Raw genomic sequence first — 12812 nt, forward strand, 5'->3', positions numbered from 1 at the left:
ACAGTATGATACACCAAAAAAATTACATAATACATGTAAATACAACACAACTCTAATATCACAGCTCAATAACACATAAATACAACAAAATTTTAACTGCTCCAATTTTCCAAAAGAAAAAAAAAATGATCTAATAAGATTAATGACTTACCTGTACAGGGTTGAGCCTCTTAAAAGCTTGACAAATCTATGACGAGCTCCATCTCACATTTGTGGGCCACCTCAACATATGAGGTATGGTCTCAGGTGCAGCAAGAGTGACCAAAGATGTGTGTTTATAAAAATAGAGTTGTGTACAGAATAAGTCATAATCTGCATTGAGAAAAAAAGTAAGTTTTATAAGGTATATAAGACACTAACTATTAGGAGAAAAACAAATCCATTGATATATCGCAATGGAAGATTCCACCTTATTTTAATGGCTACGGTATTCATTTGATCAATGAGCAAATCACATACTGTAGCAAACCAATTAAAGGAGGAGAAAGACTGTACATTCTCACCAAAGGTGAAAAGTCCTTTGGGCACATCAAAATTGCTAGAAGAAAAAAATAAATTTGATAGCAAAAACTTCAAAAATAATTTATCAAAGGGAGTATAACACTTCAGTTTAAACCTTCACTAGGTCATTCTTTATTTTTTCTGAAATCCACACCATAAGAATGAACTTTATTCCAATTTGCTACTTCTCCTATGTTGGGCATGCCTATCAGCTGGGCAACTTCATCAGGGTCTAATCTTAGCTCTTTCCCACTCATTATGAATTCCATTTGTTCATAATCCCAACATTTCAATATATACAGTGTGAGACATTGTCTTGAGGATACAGAGGGAGATCAAAAAATTAATCTACATTCAATGCTTCTAATTTATTCCTAGTCTCCTCAAATATGGTAGACCTATCCTTATCAAGAACATATTTTACTACAGATGAACGACATCTACAATTGAAGGAAGTTAGATTCATAAGTCTACAAAGAAAAAGATAATGAAAAAAAAGACATTTTGTTTTTTATGATTGTCTATAATAACATCACTCCAGTACATCAAAAACATGAATAAAATAACAAAATATCACAATATCAACACAATAACCAAATACTAACAAAATTACACCTAAATAAAGTCTAAGAAATGCCACAATAACACCCTTAAAATACCTCAATAACATCATAATAATACCAAAATAATACCACTTACACTCCTAAAAAACACCACAATCCTACCCCAATAACCCAAAAATATTACAATTTTAATAATAAATAAAGACATTTCCATCAATGGGGGGTCTATCAACAACTGACTGAATTAAAATTTATTGGAAGAACTAAACAACATTCTCAACAAAAAGCCTAAATAACACTACAATCCAACCACAATAAATCCACAACATCACCTATAAAACAATCTAATAATTCATAAATAACACAATAATAATAACATAATAACACCACAATAACACCATAATCCTACCTTTATAACGCCACAACCCCACCTCAATAAACCCTAAATATTACACCTTCAATAACACATAAATAAACCACAAAACACCAGAAAAATTATACGAGCCATCTTAAATAACACCACAATAACAACAGAATAACATCGCAATACCACAACAATAACACCAAATTTCCCACCACAAATAAACCACATTAACACCACAACAACACAAAAATAACCTATAATAACACCTAAAAAACACCACAATAACCCCATAATAAAACCATAATAACACCACAAGCAAGCTAAAATACTTAACTTTAATAACACATAAATAACACCAGATTATTTCACAACAAAACCTCAATAAAACTGAAACAAATCTCTCTAACAACACAAGAATAACACTAACAATAAAAAAACACCAGAATAACACCACAATCCATTCTTAGTAAAATCAAAATAACTCCATAATATAACCGTTATAACACCACAATCCCTTCTCAATAAAACTGAAACAATATTTTGATATTTTTTTGGTGTTATTTTAGAGTTATTTTGGTGTTATTTTAGTATTATGTTGGTGTGCTTTTGGTGCTAATCGTGTTATTTAGCTGTTATTTTGGTGTTATTATTGTGTGATTTTGGGTGTTATTTTGATGTTACTTCGATGTTATTTTGTGTTACTTCGATGTTATTTTGATGTTATTATGATATTATTATGGTATTATTAAGTTGTTACTATGATGTTATTGTGGTCTTATTAAAGTGTTATTTAGCTGTTATTGTGGTGGTATTGTGTTGTGATTATGATGTTATTTTGTATTATTATGGTGTTATCATGGTGTTATTTCAGGTTATTTTTTGTGTTATTTTGCTATTATGTTAGCGGTATTGTGGTGTTAGTGCGATGTTATTTAACTGTGTTATTGTTGTGCAATTTTGGGGTTATTTTTATATTATTTCGGTGTTATTTTTTTCACTATTTTGATATTATCTTGGTATTATTGTGATGTTATTTAACTGATACTATGGTGTTATTGTTGTTTGATTATGGTCTTATTTTGATGTTACGTTGGATCATTTAAATAATGCACAAAAATATTATGCGATGCAATGTTTTTCTCGGTTACAATAGACTTTTGAATGCAAGTACAACGACAAACAAAATTACCTGGATGACTTCTGATGATTCTTAGGCTCTTTGGTGCCCTTCTTCATACGGTTTTTTTAGCTTTCTTCTTCTTACGCTCTTTTATTTCCATCTCCTTAGGCTCTTCGAACTCCATCTCCTTAGGCTCTTCGAACTCGATCTTCATAGGCTTTTGGGTTACTTTCTTCTCTTCCAGTATTGTATATTAGCTTGCTTCCAAAGATGACAAGAACTGCATGAGTTCACACTTTAAATCCTAAATCCTCACGCAAAGTTTCTATCGAAAAAACCTTAATATCACAAGAATTACATGGCAGTAAAGAGGAACTTCCAATATATCTCGATAGACGAACGACAATGTGAACCCTAGCTACCGGAGTCACGCAATGAGAAACCTAACTGATGACGAATAACAAAAATAGAGAGTAAAGAACCACACATCTGAGTTTTGTTTTTCGACGCAATGTTCCTGACGTTATGATTCAACAAATTTTATTTTCAAAGCAACCAACTAGTTCAGATCAGATCGCCCAATAATAAGAAAATATTTAAATTTTTTTATTGGGACTAAAATTTACAGGTGGCAATTAGGGGTGTAAACGAGCCGAACAGGAGCGATCCATGCTCAGGTTCGTGTTCAGCTGGTTTATATTTCGAGCTCAAAATATGTGTTTGTGTTCAACTCGGTTTGTTTAACGAGCCGAACACGAGCTGTTCACGAACAAAGAGTCTTTTTGACAACCCTAATCACGTAGTCATAAGACGATAAAGATTTGAATAAGATTTAAAAATTATTATTTATATTAGAACATCATTTGAATCTAATTTAATAATTTTTATTTTAATTTTTTAATTATTATTTTAATTGATTATAAATCTTTATAGCTTTTAGCTAATTAGATTTTTTTTAAAACACAACTTATATATATATATATATAAACTTGATGAACAGTACTTCGAAAACGAGCTTAATTATTATTTTAATTGATTATAAATCTTTGTAGCTTTTAGTCAATTAGATTTTTTTAAAACACAATTTATATATATATATAAACTTAATGAATAGTACTTCGAAAACGAGCCGAAGCTGAACAATTCCTCTTCAACTGGTGGTCGAAAACGGGCTTCTTAAGCCGCCTCGAGAACAACGTGGCAATATTTAAATATCCGGTAGCCTTGCGTCCGGACAGTTGCCGCTGTCTACTCGGTGCACGATCATCGAAGGGATAATCTTTTTCCCTCGTCGGAGTGATCTCCATCTTCTCCAACATGGATCTCAGGGAATCGATCGTCCACCAAACGAGCTTCTCTCTGCAGCTCGCGCAGCTCGTCGGCTCCTCCCTCGCAAGCGACTCTAACCTCGTCTTTTCGCCAATCTCGATCCACACTGCCCTCGCTCTCGTCGCCGCAGGATCGAGTGGCGAAACCCAGAAGCAGATCCTCTCCGTGCTTAGGTCGGGCTCTGCCGGCGATCTAAGCGCTCTCTCCTCCCAGATCGCCGACGTCGTCCTAAAGGACGGGTTTCCTTTGGGCGGGCCCAGACTGGCATTCGCTAATGGCGTCTGGGTCGATGCATCGCTTTCGCTCAAATCAACTTTCAAGGAGGTAGTTACATCTGCTTACAAGGCTGAGACCAAAGCTCTCGATTTCCAGGCGAAGGTTGGTTGATGTTGAAATTGAGCTGCAGATACCATTTACCGAAGTATAACAGTAGCTTAAAAAAGAATACATGCAACTGTAAGATGAAATATATTAAATGCTCTAATAACTTCTCTGCCTTGATGAATACATTGGTACTGCATATAAGTTTTTGATGAGGTGAGTCTGTCATAGAACGTTTGGTAGTTATTTCATTACGTGGTTATAGCAAGGATAGGGTGACCACAGGCCCATGCGGAGGTTACATATAGGTGTATTCTATCTGGCCCTCCTACAGTGAGTGTACCTTGAGTTTGTTCCGCAGCTTGCTGAATTTTGAGATGGATAGACTATTGGTAAAGATGTCTGAGAGCTAGTCTTCCACGGCCAGGAGTATAATTTATAGTTTTTGTAGGCGACGTGGTCCCAATTTGGTGAGTTTTTTGAAAGATCAGGTTGTTGGTGATGGCTATGGTGGAGGTGTTGCTGCAGAGGAGTTGTGTCGATCGACCGAAGGAGTGCTCAAGCTCTTGGAGAAGACGACGGAGCCTGACTAATTCTATTGTGGCATCTATGAGGGTGATACCTTACTTCCGTGGACATCAAGTTATCGTTGTCTATTTTTGAACTCTCCATATGATTGGTGTGGAGCCTAGCAGGAAGTAGTAACTTGTTATTGATACCTTGTCCAAGTCATTGCTAGCCCAGTTGGCATCTGAATAAGCTGTCAAGGTGAGTTCTCCAGGGGTGATGGAGAGGCTGTGCTTAATGGTGGAGTTAAAGCGTCTAAGTACCATTTTTATCATTTGATAGTTTTGATCGAGAGGGGATTGCATATGCTTGCAGATTTGGTTATTGTGAAAGCTACGCCCGAACTGGTGAGTGTTAGGTATTGTAGGAATCCAACAATTTCTCTATATAGTTTGACATCTGAGAATGCTTGATATTAACTGTTGGAAGCTCGTTGAGCGTTGGTGTGGAGACTAGCTTGCAATTTTGCATTCCTATATTGTGAAGATAGTCTAGGTTGTAGTTTTGCTAGTTTAGGAAGTATCTCTGAGGTTTATGTTAGAATTGAATGGCCATAAACGTGGGTATGGGGCCTAATTCTTTGAGGTTGAATCTGGTATAAAGGTTTTGAATAAGTTGCTAGATAGAGTTGGGATTATCTCTTGTACTCGGGATTTCATCTGAATAGATTAGCAGGTAGATGCCATCCGTGGGCATTTTGTAAAGTAGAGAGATGGGTCTACTGAGCTTTAAACAAAATCTTGTTCTTTGAGATAGTCGAATAATGCTGAAACCATTATCTTGGATTTTATTTGAGCCCATAGATGGTCTTTCTTAGATCGCAAACATAGTTAGGATGCTTAATGGTGGAGTTAAGGTATCTAAGTACCTTTTTTCTCACTTGATAGTTTTGATTTAAAGGGGATTGCATATGCTCGCAGATCTTGTTAATGTGAAAGCTACGTTCGATTTGGTGAGTGTTAGGTATTGTAGAGATTCAACAATTTATCTATATAGTTTGACATCTGAGAAGGTTGGATGGTATCTGTTGGAAGCTTGTTGAGTGTTGGTCTGGAGACTGGTATGCAATTTTGCATTCCTATATTGTGAAGATAGTCTAGGATGTAGTTTTGCTTGTGTAGAGAGTATCTCTGAGGTGTGTGTTAGAATTGAATGCCCATAAACGTGGGTATGGGGCCTAATTCTTTGAGGTTGAATCTGGTATAAAGGTTTTGAATAAGTTGCTAGATGGAGTTGGGATTATCTCTTGTACTTAAGGTGTCATCTACATAGATTATCAGGTAGATGCCGTGAGTGGCCGTTTTGTGTAGTAGAGAGATGGGTCTATTGAACTTATAGCAAAACCTTGTTGTCTAAGATAGCCGAAGATTGTAGAAGCCATTATATTGGATCTTATTTAACCCCATAAAAGTTCACTTGATCTTATTTCTTATATCGCAGACATAGTTAGGATACTGGAAATCATTGAATCCAGCAGGTTGAAACATGCATACCATGTCTTCCAATGTGCCATAAAAAAGCATTGGAGATGTCTAGTTGGGTCACTGGAGATTCATGATTGAGGGCAAATGGTAAGAGAGATCAGATTGTTGGTAGTGGCCATTGGACTGAATGTCTCCTCATAATTGATCCTATATTCATTGGTGTTACCCTGTGCTACTAATGGGCTTTGTGACGAGCAATGGGTTCTTGTGGATGAAGCTTTGTTTTAAATATCGCCCTTTTTTTGATGAGCTATAAATTATACATTGCTTGGGTATAATTTGTCGGATCAGGTGGGATGTGTAGGTGTTTGGTGAGGTTGAGGAGAGTTTGGGGTTTCAAGTTTGCAGTTTTAGATCTTGTAACCATAGATTGAGGAGGATGAGATGGGGAGACTTGATGTTGCATTATTGTTGGTGGATCTATGATGTTTGTTGTACTGATAGATTTGGTGAGAGTAGATGATGTGGTGATGGTAGAGGAATTGGAGTTGATTGATTTAGTAGGGTTGGATATGGAGGATGGTACTAGAAGCAGTGGAGGAATGGTAGATACTAGTTTTGTCTTAGTGACTAATTGATATGAAACATAGGGAAAGTGGTTTTCATTGAATGGTACATGTTTTGATATTATCAGTTTGTTTGTGAAAAGTTCTAGACAGTAGTAAAATTTATGTGTTGTGAAGATCCTATGAACACACAATGGATTGCTGTTAGAGAAAGTTTGTTTGGTGTTATTGGGTTTTTCCATGGGAAGCATGTGCAACCAAAGATTTTGAAGTGATTATATGTGGGTTTGGATTTATGTAGCATGAAGTATGGAGTGTTCATACCAATAGCTTTGTTAGATAATATGTCGATAATGTAAACTGCAGTGTGTAATGGATAGATCTATAGGAATTGTGAAACTTGTCCTATTGTTAGAATGGTATGGGTAGTTTAGCACGTCGTGGTGTTTGCGTTCAACCACCCCATTTTGCACAAGTGTATAGGGACAACTGATGTGGTGTATTCTGCCGTTTGATTGAGGGTATGTTTTGAACTCATTTTATTTATATTCTCATCTTCCATTGGTTCTTAGAGTTTTGATGATGGTATTGAATTGATTTGTAATTGGCTTGTGAAGGGGAATGATCTTATTGAGTCTCTGTTTTGGAAGTTATATGAAAATAGCCAACTATATATGGAATAATTATCAGTAAATAGAACATAGTATTTATAGTCATTTGGGAATGAAATTATGGCTAGACCCCCATATATCAGAGTTTACTAGGTGGAATGATTGTTTGGATCTAGTAGTTGATGTAGGAAAATGTAGGTTATGGCTTTTAGAAGCCTTGCAAGCTTTCCAAAAACTAAAATAAACTAGAATATTTAAATTGGGATTCTGTTGGGATATGGTTGAGACTTCTGCTTATTGGGGATGTCTTGGCCTATGATGCAATTGATTGATTGGGATTGCAATGGAGTGGAGAGCTTGGATCCGTGAAATGGAGTAGAGTCCTTTGTTGTTGGTCTCTTTAAGGATTGTTTGATTCAATCCTTAATTTGAAAACCATCAACATCAAAATGAATTGAGCAATTTTTGTCATGTGTGAGTGTATACTAAGAAAAGATTGTGTGATATGGAGGGATCATGAAGTAATTTGAAGAGAGTGAGCTTACATGTTAGAGTGGGTAGTATACCATGACGTGTGAGAAATATCTATGTGAGAAATGGGGAGAGGATTTCCATCTTCAATAATAACTTGTTCTGGTCCAGTATAGTTTGTTGGCTGTTACGACTGAGAGTAGTCAATGGTGAGGTGTAAGGAGGTTCCACTATCTAGAATCAAGTTTGCTGAATTGTGGGAAGAGTTGGCTACCAATGCTAGGGTGATGTTAGGTGTTGTTGTGGTGAATGTTGAGTGACCTTTCTTACCACAAATTTGGCAGGTTAGTAGGGATTTGATTTGTTGGTCACTGCTTATGGTTCTGGAGGTACGCTAAGATTGAGGTGAATGTCAGCCACGACCTTTTGCTTGTTCCAGAGTTGCGCCTCTGTAGGGTAGTAAAGCCATGGATGAGATTGTCTGTTACTTATTATTGTCGGCTTAGCTGTTTATCTCATCACTACAGAGAAATAAGTAGATATCATCTAGTTGAATGGGTTCTAGTTTTGTTCTGATTGCAGTCTTGAACGATTGGAATGTTGCTGGAAGACAGTCGAGTATGTAGTTGTGTCCAGTTTGCATTCTGCAACTGTTAGTTGATCTACTAGGAACTTGATATGAGTAAGATGTTGAACCATTGTATCATTCTTCATCATAACATGATAAAGTTCATCCTTGAGTTGAATCACTTTAGATTTGTTAGTAGATTATAATCTCTTGGTGAGTGTTTGAACATGAGGTAGTATGATATGAGATATAGTTGAGTATGTGGCTGTTAATAGATTTTGGTCTATGACTTCTCATAAGATTTGATCTAGGTTGGGAGAAGGGCTTGCTATGGGGCTTATGAGAAATTGAGGGCAGGTTGAGGTTCCCTTAAAAAACCCTTTAAAGCCATTAGGAGTGAACAATTTGAGTATTTGAGAACTCCTAATGGGGTAATTATTAGTTTTGAGAGCTGTATCTTCTAGAGATTTAATGTTGGTCATAAGAAATTTCTGGGAGGGAGGGATAGAAGTGGTGGTTGTTTGCCGTAAGAGGGTAGATTCACCTTGATATGATTGAGAGGTTGTATCCATTAAGTAAGAAAAGAGATGACACTTAAACAATTATTGCTTGGAGATGAGGAAGAATTTTGATTTTACTGGCATTGATACTATGTTGAAATTGAGCTGCAAACATTATTATTAGCATTATAACAATAACCTAAAATAGAATACATGTCTATAAGATAAAACAACAACAAAGCCTTAATCCCACTACGTGGGTCAGCTACATGAACCTTAATCCCACTACGTCGTGGGTCAGCTACATGAATCATTTTTCTCCATTGCATCCTATTTAGATGAAATGTATTAAATGTTGTAATATGCTTCTCTGTCTTTATGAATATATAGGTATTGTGTATATAGTGTTTGATGAGATAGGAGTGTTTGATATAATGTGTGGTAGTGATTTGATCAGGTGGTTATAGCAAAGATGGGGAGACTTAGAGCCATGTGGAGGTTACAAATAGGTGTCTTCGGTTAGTTGATATTGGTTTTAATTCCATGAATGTATATTTCATCGATCGTTAATATATATGCCAATTTGGAATGGTAGGTGTCGATTACTAATTACCTAGGGAATGTCAATGATCTGTTATCTTGAGTTATTTGTTAATAAGCATAAATTTTGTAGTTATCTTTTTCTCTATCTGAATTAGTTTTACAATCTTAATATTTCTTATTTTTATTTCTTTTGTTTGCTATCTGATTCATTCATGTTCGTTAAAAAAGACTATCATTTATGTACAATTCTTACCTCATTATATTTACTCAAATGTGTATGATCATTAATAGTAGAAGAAAACATGCGGTAGTGTCCTTCCCTCATTGGCTTGCAGGCCTGAGGGTATATGAAGTAAAAAATGAAGAATATTCCCAATGATTGGTGTGCTATGAGCAACTTTATTTGTCTAAGAAATTGTATCTTAAATATTTTAGTTAAGTCTATCAGATGCCCTATCTTCTTTAATTATACGAGAATCGACATAAAATAATTGATACAATATTGTCCATAAAAACAATCAAATCAATTGATTTATATAGTGGATTTTCAATGTTGTACTAGGTGTTGCTTGTGGTTTTAAATGTTTTGTGGCCTTCTTTATTGGATTCTTTTTTTATTTTTTTGTGGTGTCCATTATGTTAATTCTTTGACCCTATAATCGAACATGTAGTGTTTGAGCTTAGTTGGTCAGTGCTAGGGTTGGAGCTTTGTATTATATGAAAAATGTGGGAAAGTTTAGGATGAATTGTGAAAAAACTAATAGTAAGGAAAACTTCATTATGTACAAGAGTTAGGCTTGCATTTTTTTGTTGCATAGAATTTTGTTTTTTGCACTAAAAAAATGAAGATTGTTTAAGATGAGTGGTAATGATTTGGACAAAAGACATCATATATGTTCACTAGAATTGATGTGTTTATGGTTATGTACAATGTACTTTTAAGATGGCTCTTAAGGTTTGAAATTGCACAAGCGAATATTGAGCTATTTTATTTTTGTGGGGCAAGTTGTTAGTTTGCTGGTGTTTTGAGGCCAAAGCCTCCAAATGAAATTAGTAAATTAATGGAAAGTATAAAAAACTAAGTAACATGCTAACTCCAAAATAAGGTGAAGCAAGATCATAAAAAATTATTGAAGCACTAAATAATAAATCATAAATCTGAATTCTACGATAAATAGGAACACAAGCAATAAATGTAGGATAAGCAAGACCACACTTCCATCACTTAGTGGGTCTTTAATAGAATCATCTTTGACCTTAATTGATTTATCCCATCTCTCATTCTCGGTTGTGTTAATATCATTCCAATTTTCGTCATCTTCAATATCGATCATGATCTTCATTAATCAATAAAGTTTACTTAGAATATTATTTAAATCAGCGATTATATTAATGATTATTTTTTCTATTTATATTGTTTATACTAATACCTTCTATTACTCTATTATTGATTTGTGCTAAACTTGTACCTCCAAAAGAAGGTTAATTTTGAGATCTTCCTCTCATAAGTGTGATGGTGTAACTTTATTTTAATTCTCCACATTCTATTCTTCACCCAATGACACATTATTTCTAAGAGATTTCATCATCTCGCTCTCTCTCTCTCTCCATCTCTCTCTCTCTCTCTCTCTCTCTCTATATATATATATATATATATATATTTTTTTTTTTTGAAATCGATAAACACAACTATAAAACTACTAAATTAAATTCAATGCAGTAGAAAATAATATTCAACATTTCTAAAAACCATGCAGATGCAGGTAAGAATACATTTGTAAATACTAATCAGGAAATTTTGTTCGAGTTGGTTACCTCATTGTTGTTTGGAACTGAAGAAGCAGCTGAGGGTGGAATCTCACGAATGGGTTTCATTTCCTGCTTCTTCTTCTCCTTGAGAATGACCTGTCTTGGCATGACATCGATGAGGAAGTTCCCGCCGTTCCAGACGAGGGCGGTGACCTTCAACACCTGGAAGATTACGTGCATTTGATAGGAGAGGAAGATGGGGACGGTTAGAGCCATCGTCGCAACGGTGAAGACGGCTTGGAGCATGATATACATGATCGGACGGTTGCTGTCGCCGAGCATTCCGCTCAGCCGCCACCAGATGTTGTCCGCCTTCTGTGCCTTCTTGGACAGCTCCCTGTAAGAAGTCATGACTTGGGGTCTTGCAGGAGTCGCTGGCGGCGGAGGACACGTTGGCGGCGGAGGACGTTGACGATGAGAAAATAAAGCAGTTGCCAGAGAGTGTAAGCAACCAGAGGAACAAGGAATAGCCAAATCCAGAGGTAGGACTTGTTATCCTCCACATAAGGCCATGAAACTCTAGCAGTTGTGCCCGCTAGGTGCATGGCAGCAAAGGTTTATGGGTTCCACCATCTGCTAGTAAAATACACTATACCAGGTAAAAGATGTATGAGAACACTGACAATCTTGTCAAACGAACTGAAAACTAGGCTACAACGCCAAACAATCAAAGCCCAAGCTAATGAACCTTCTGCAAATGAAAAGCAAACCATAAAAACTTTTCATTCTTTGGAAACATGAGTAACATAACTAAGAAGATTGTGTTCGCATAATAGCAGAAATCCAGGAGATAATAGTGCCATTTCTTGTAGCGATAGTATATCCATCTAAGAGGAACGAAAGTAACATAAAACAAACGGTAAAGATATGGAACATCCTGTGGTCTAGCTCTTAAGATGTAACAAAATCCGCCAAATCCAAGAACACTCAACAAATACGTCACCTTTGTTGGTCTTGTCCGCCTTCTGTGCCTTCTTGGACAGCTCCCTGTAAGAAGTCATGACTTGGGGTCTTGCAGGAGTCGCTGGCGGCGGAGGACATTGGAGGTGAGAAAATAAAGCAGTTGCCAGAGAGTGTAAGCAACCAGAGGAACAAGGAATAGCCAGATCCAGAGGTAGGACTTGTTATCCTCCACATAAGGCCATGAAACTCTAGCAGTTGTGCCCGCTAGGTGCATGGCAGCAAAGGTTTATGGGTTCCACCATCTGCTAGTAAAATACACTATACCAGGTAAAAGATGTATGAGAACACTGACAATCTTGTCAAACGAACTGAAAACTAGGCTACAACGCCAAACAATCAAAGCCCAAGCTAATGAACCTTCTGCAAATGAAAAGCAAACCATAAAAACTTTTCATTCTTTGGAAACATGAGTAACATAACTAAGAAGATTGTGTTCGCATAATAGCAGAAATCCAGGAGATAATAGTGCCATTTCTTGTAGCGATAGTATATCCATCTAAGAGGAACGAAAGTAACATAAAACAAACGGTAAAGATATGGAACATCCTGTGGTCTAGCTCTTAAGATGTAACAAAATCCGCCAAATCCAAGA

General features: G+C 36.1%; 1 protein-coding gene and 1 pseudogene across 1 annotated transcript in view; one reads left to right on the top strand and one right to left on the bottom strand.

The window, feature by feature from the left end:
• Positions 1–3727: 3727 nt before the first annotated feature.
• LOC110027174 (serpin-ZXA) overlaps positions 3728–12812 on the top strand; it is a 22587-nt gene continuing 13502 nt past the window's right edge. Inside the window, exon 1 of the mRNA XM_020728488.1 lies at positions 3728–4255. Coding sequence (XP_020584147.1) covers positions 3866–4255 — 390 coding nt within the window. The 5' untranslated portion in view covers positions 3728–3865. The remainder of the gene's footprint in view (positions 4256–12812) is intronic.
• The window catches only part of LOC110027179, a 7199-nt pseudogene continuing 5603 nt past the window's right edge, over positions 11217–12812 (bottom strand).

This window comes from Phalaenopsis equestris, unplaced genomic scaffold, assembly GCF_001263595.1.
Source record: "Phalaenopsis equestris unplaced genomic scaffold, ASM126359v1 Scaffold000418, whole genome shotgun sequence".
NCBI lineage: Eukaryota > Viridiplantae > Streptophyta > Magnoliopsida > Asparagales > Orchidaceae > Phalaenopsis > Phalaenopsis equestris.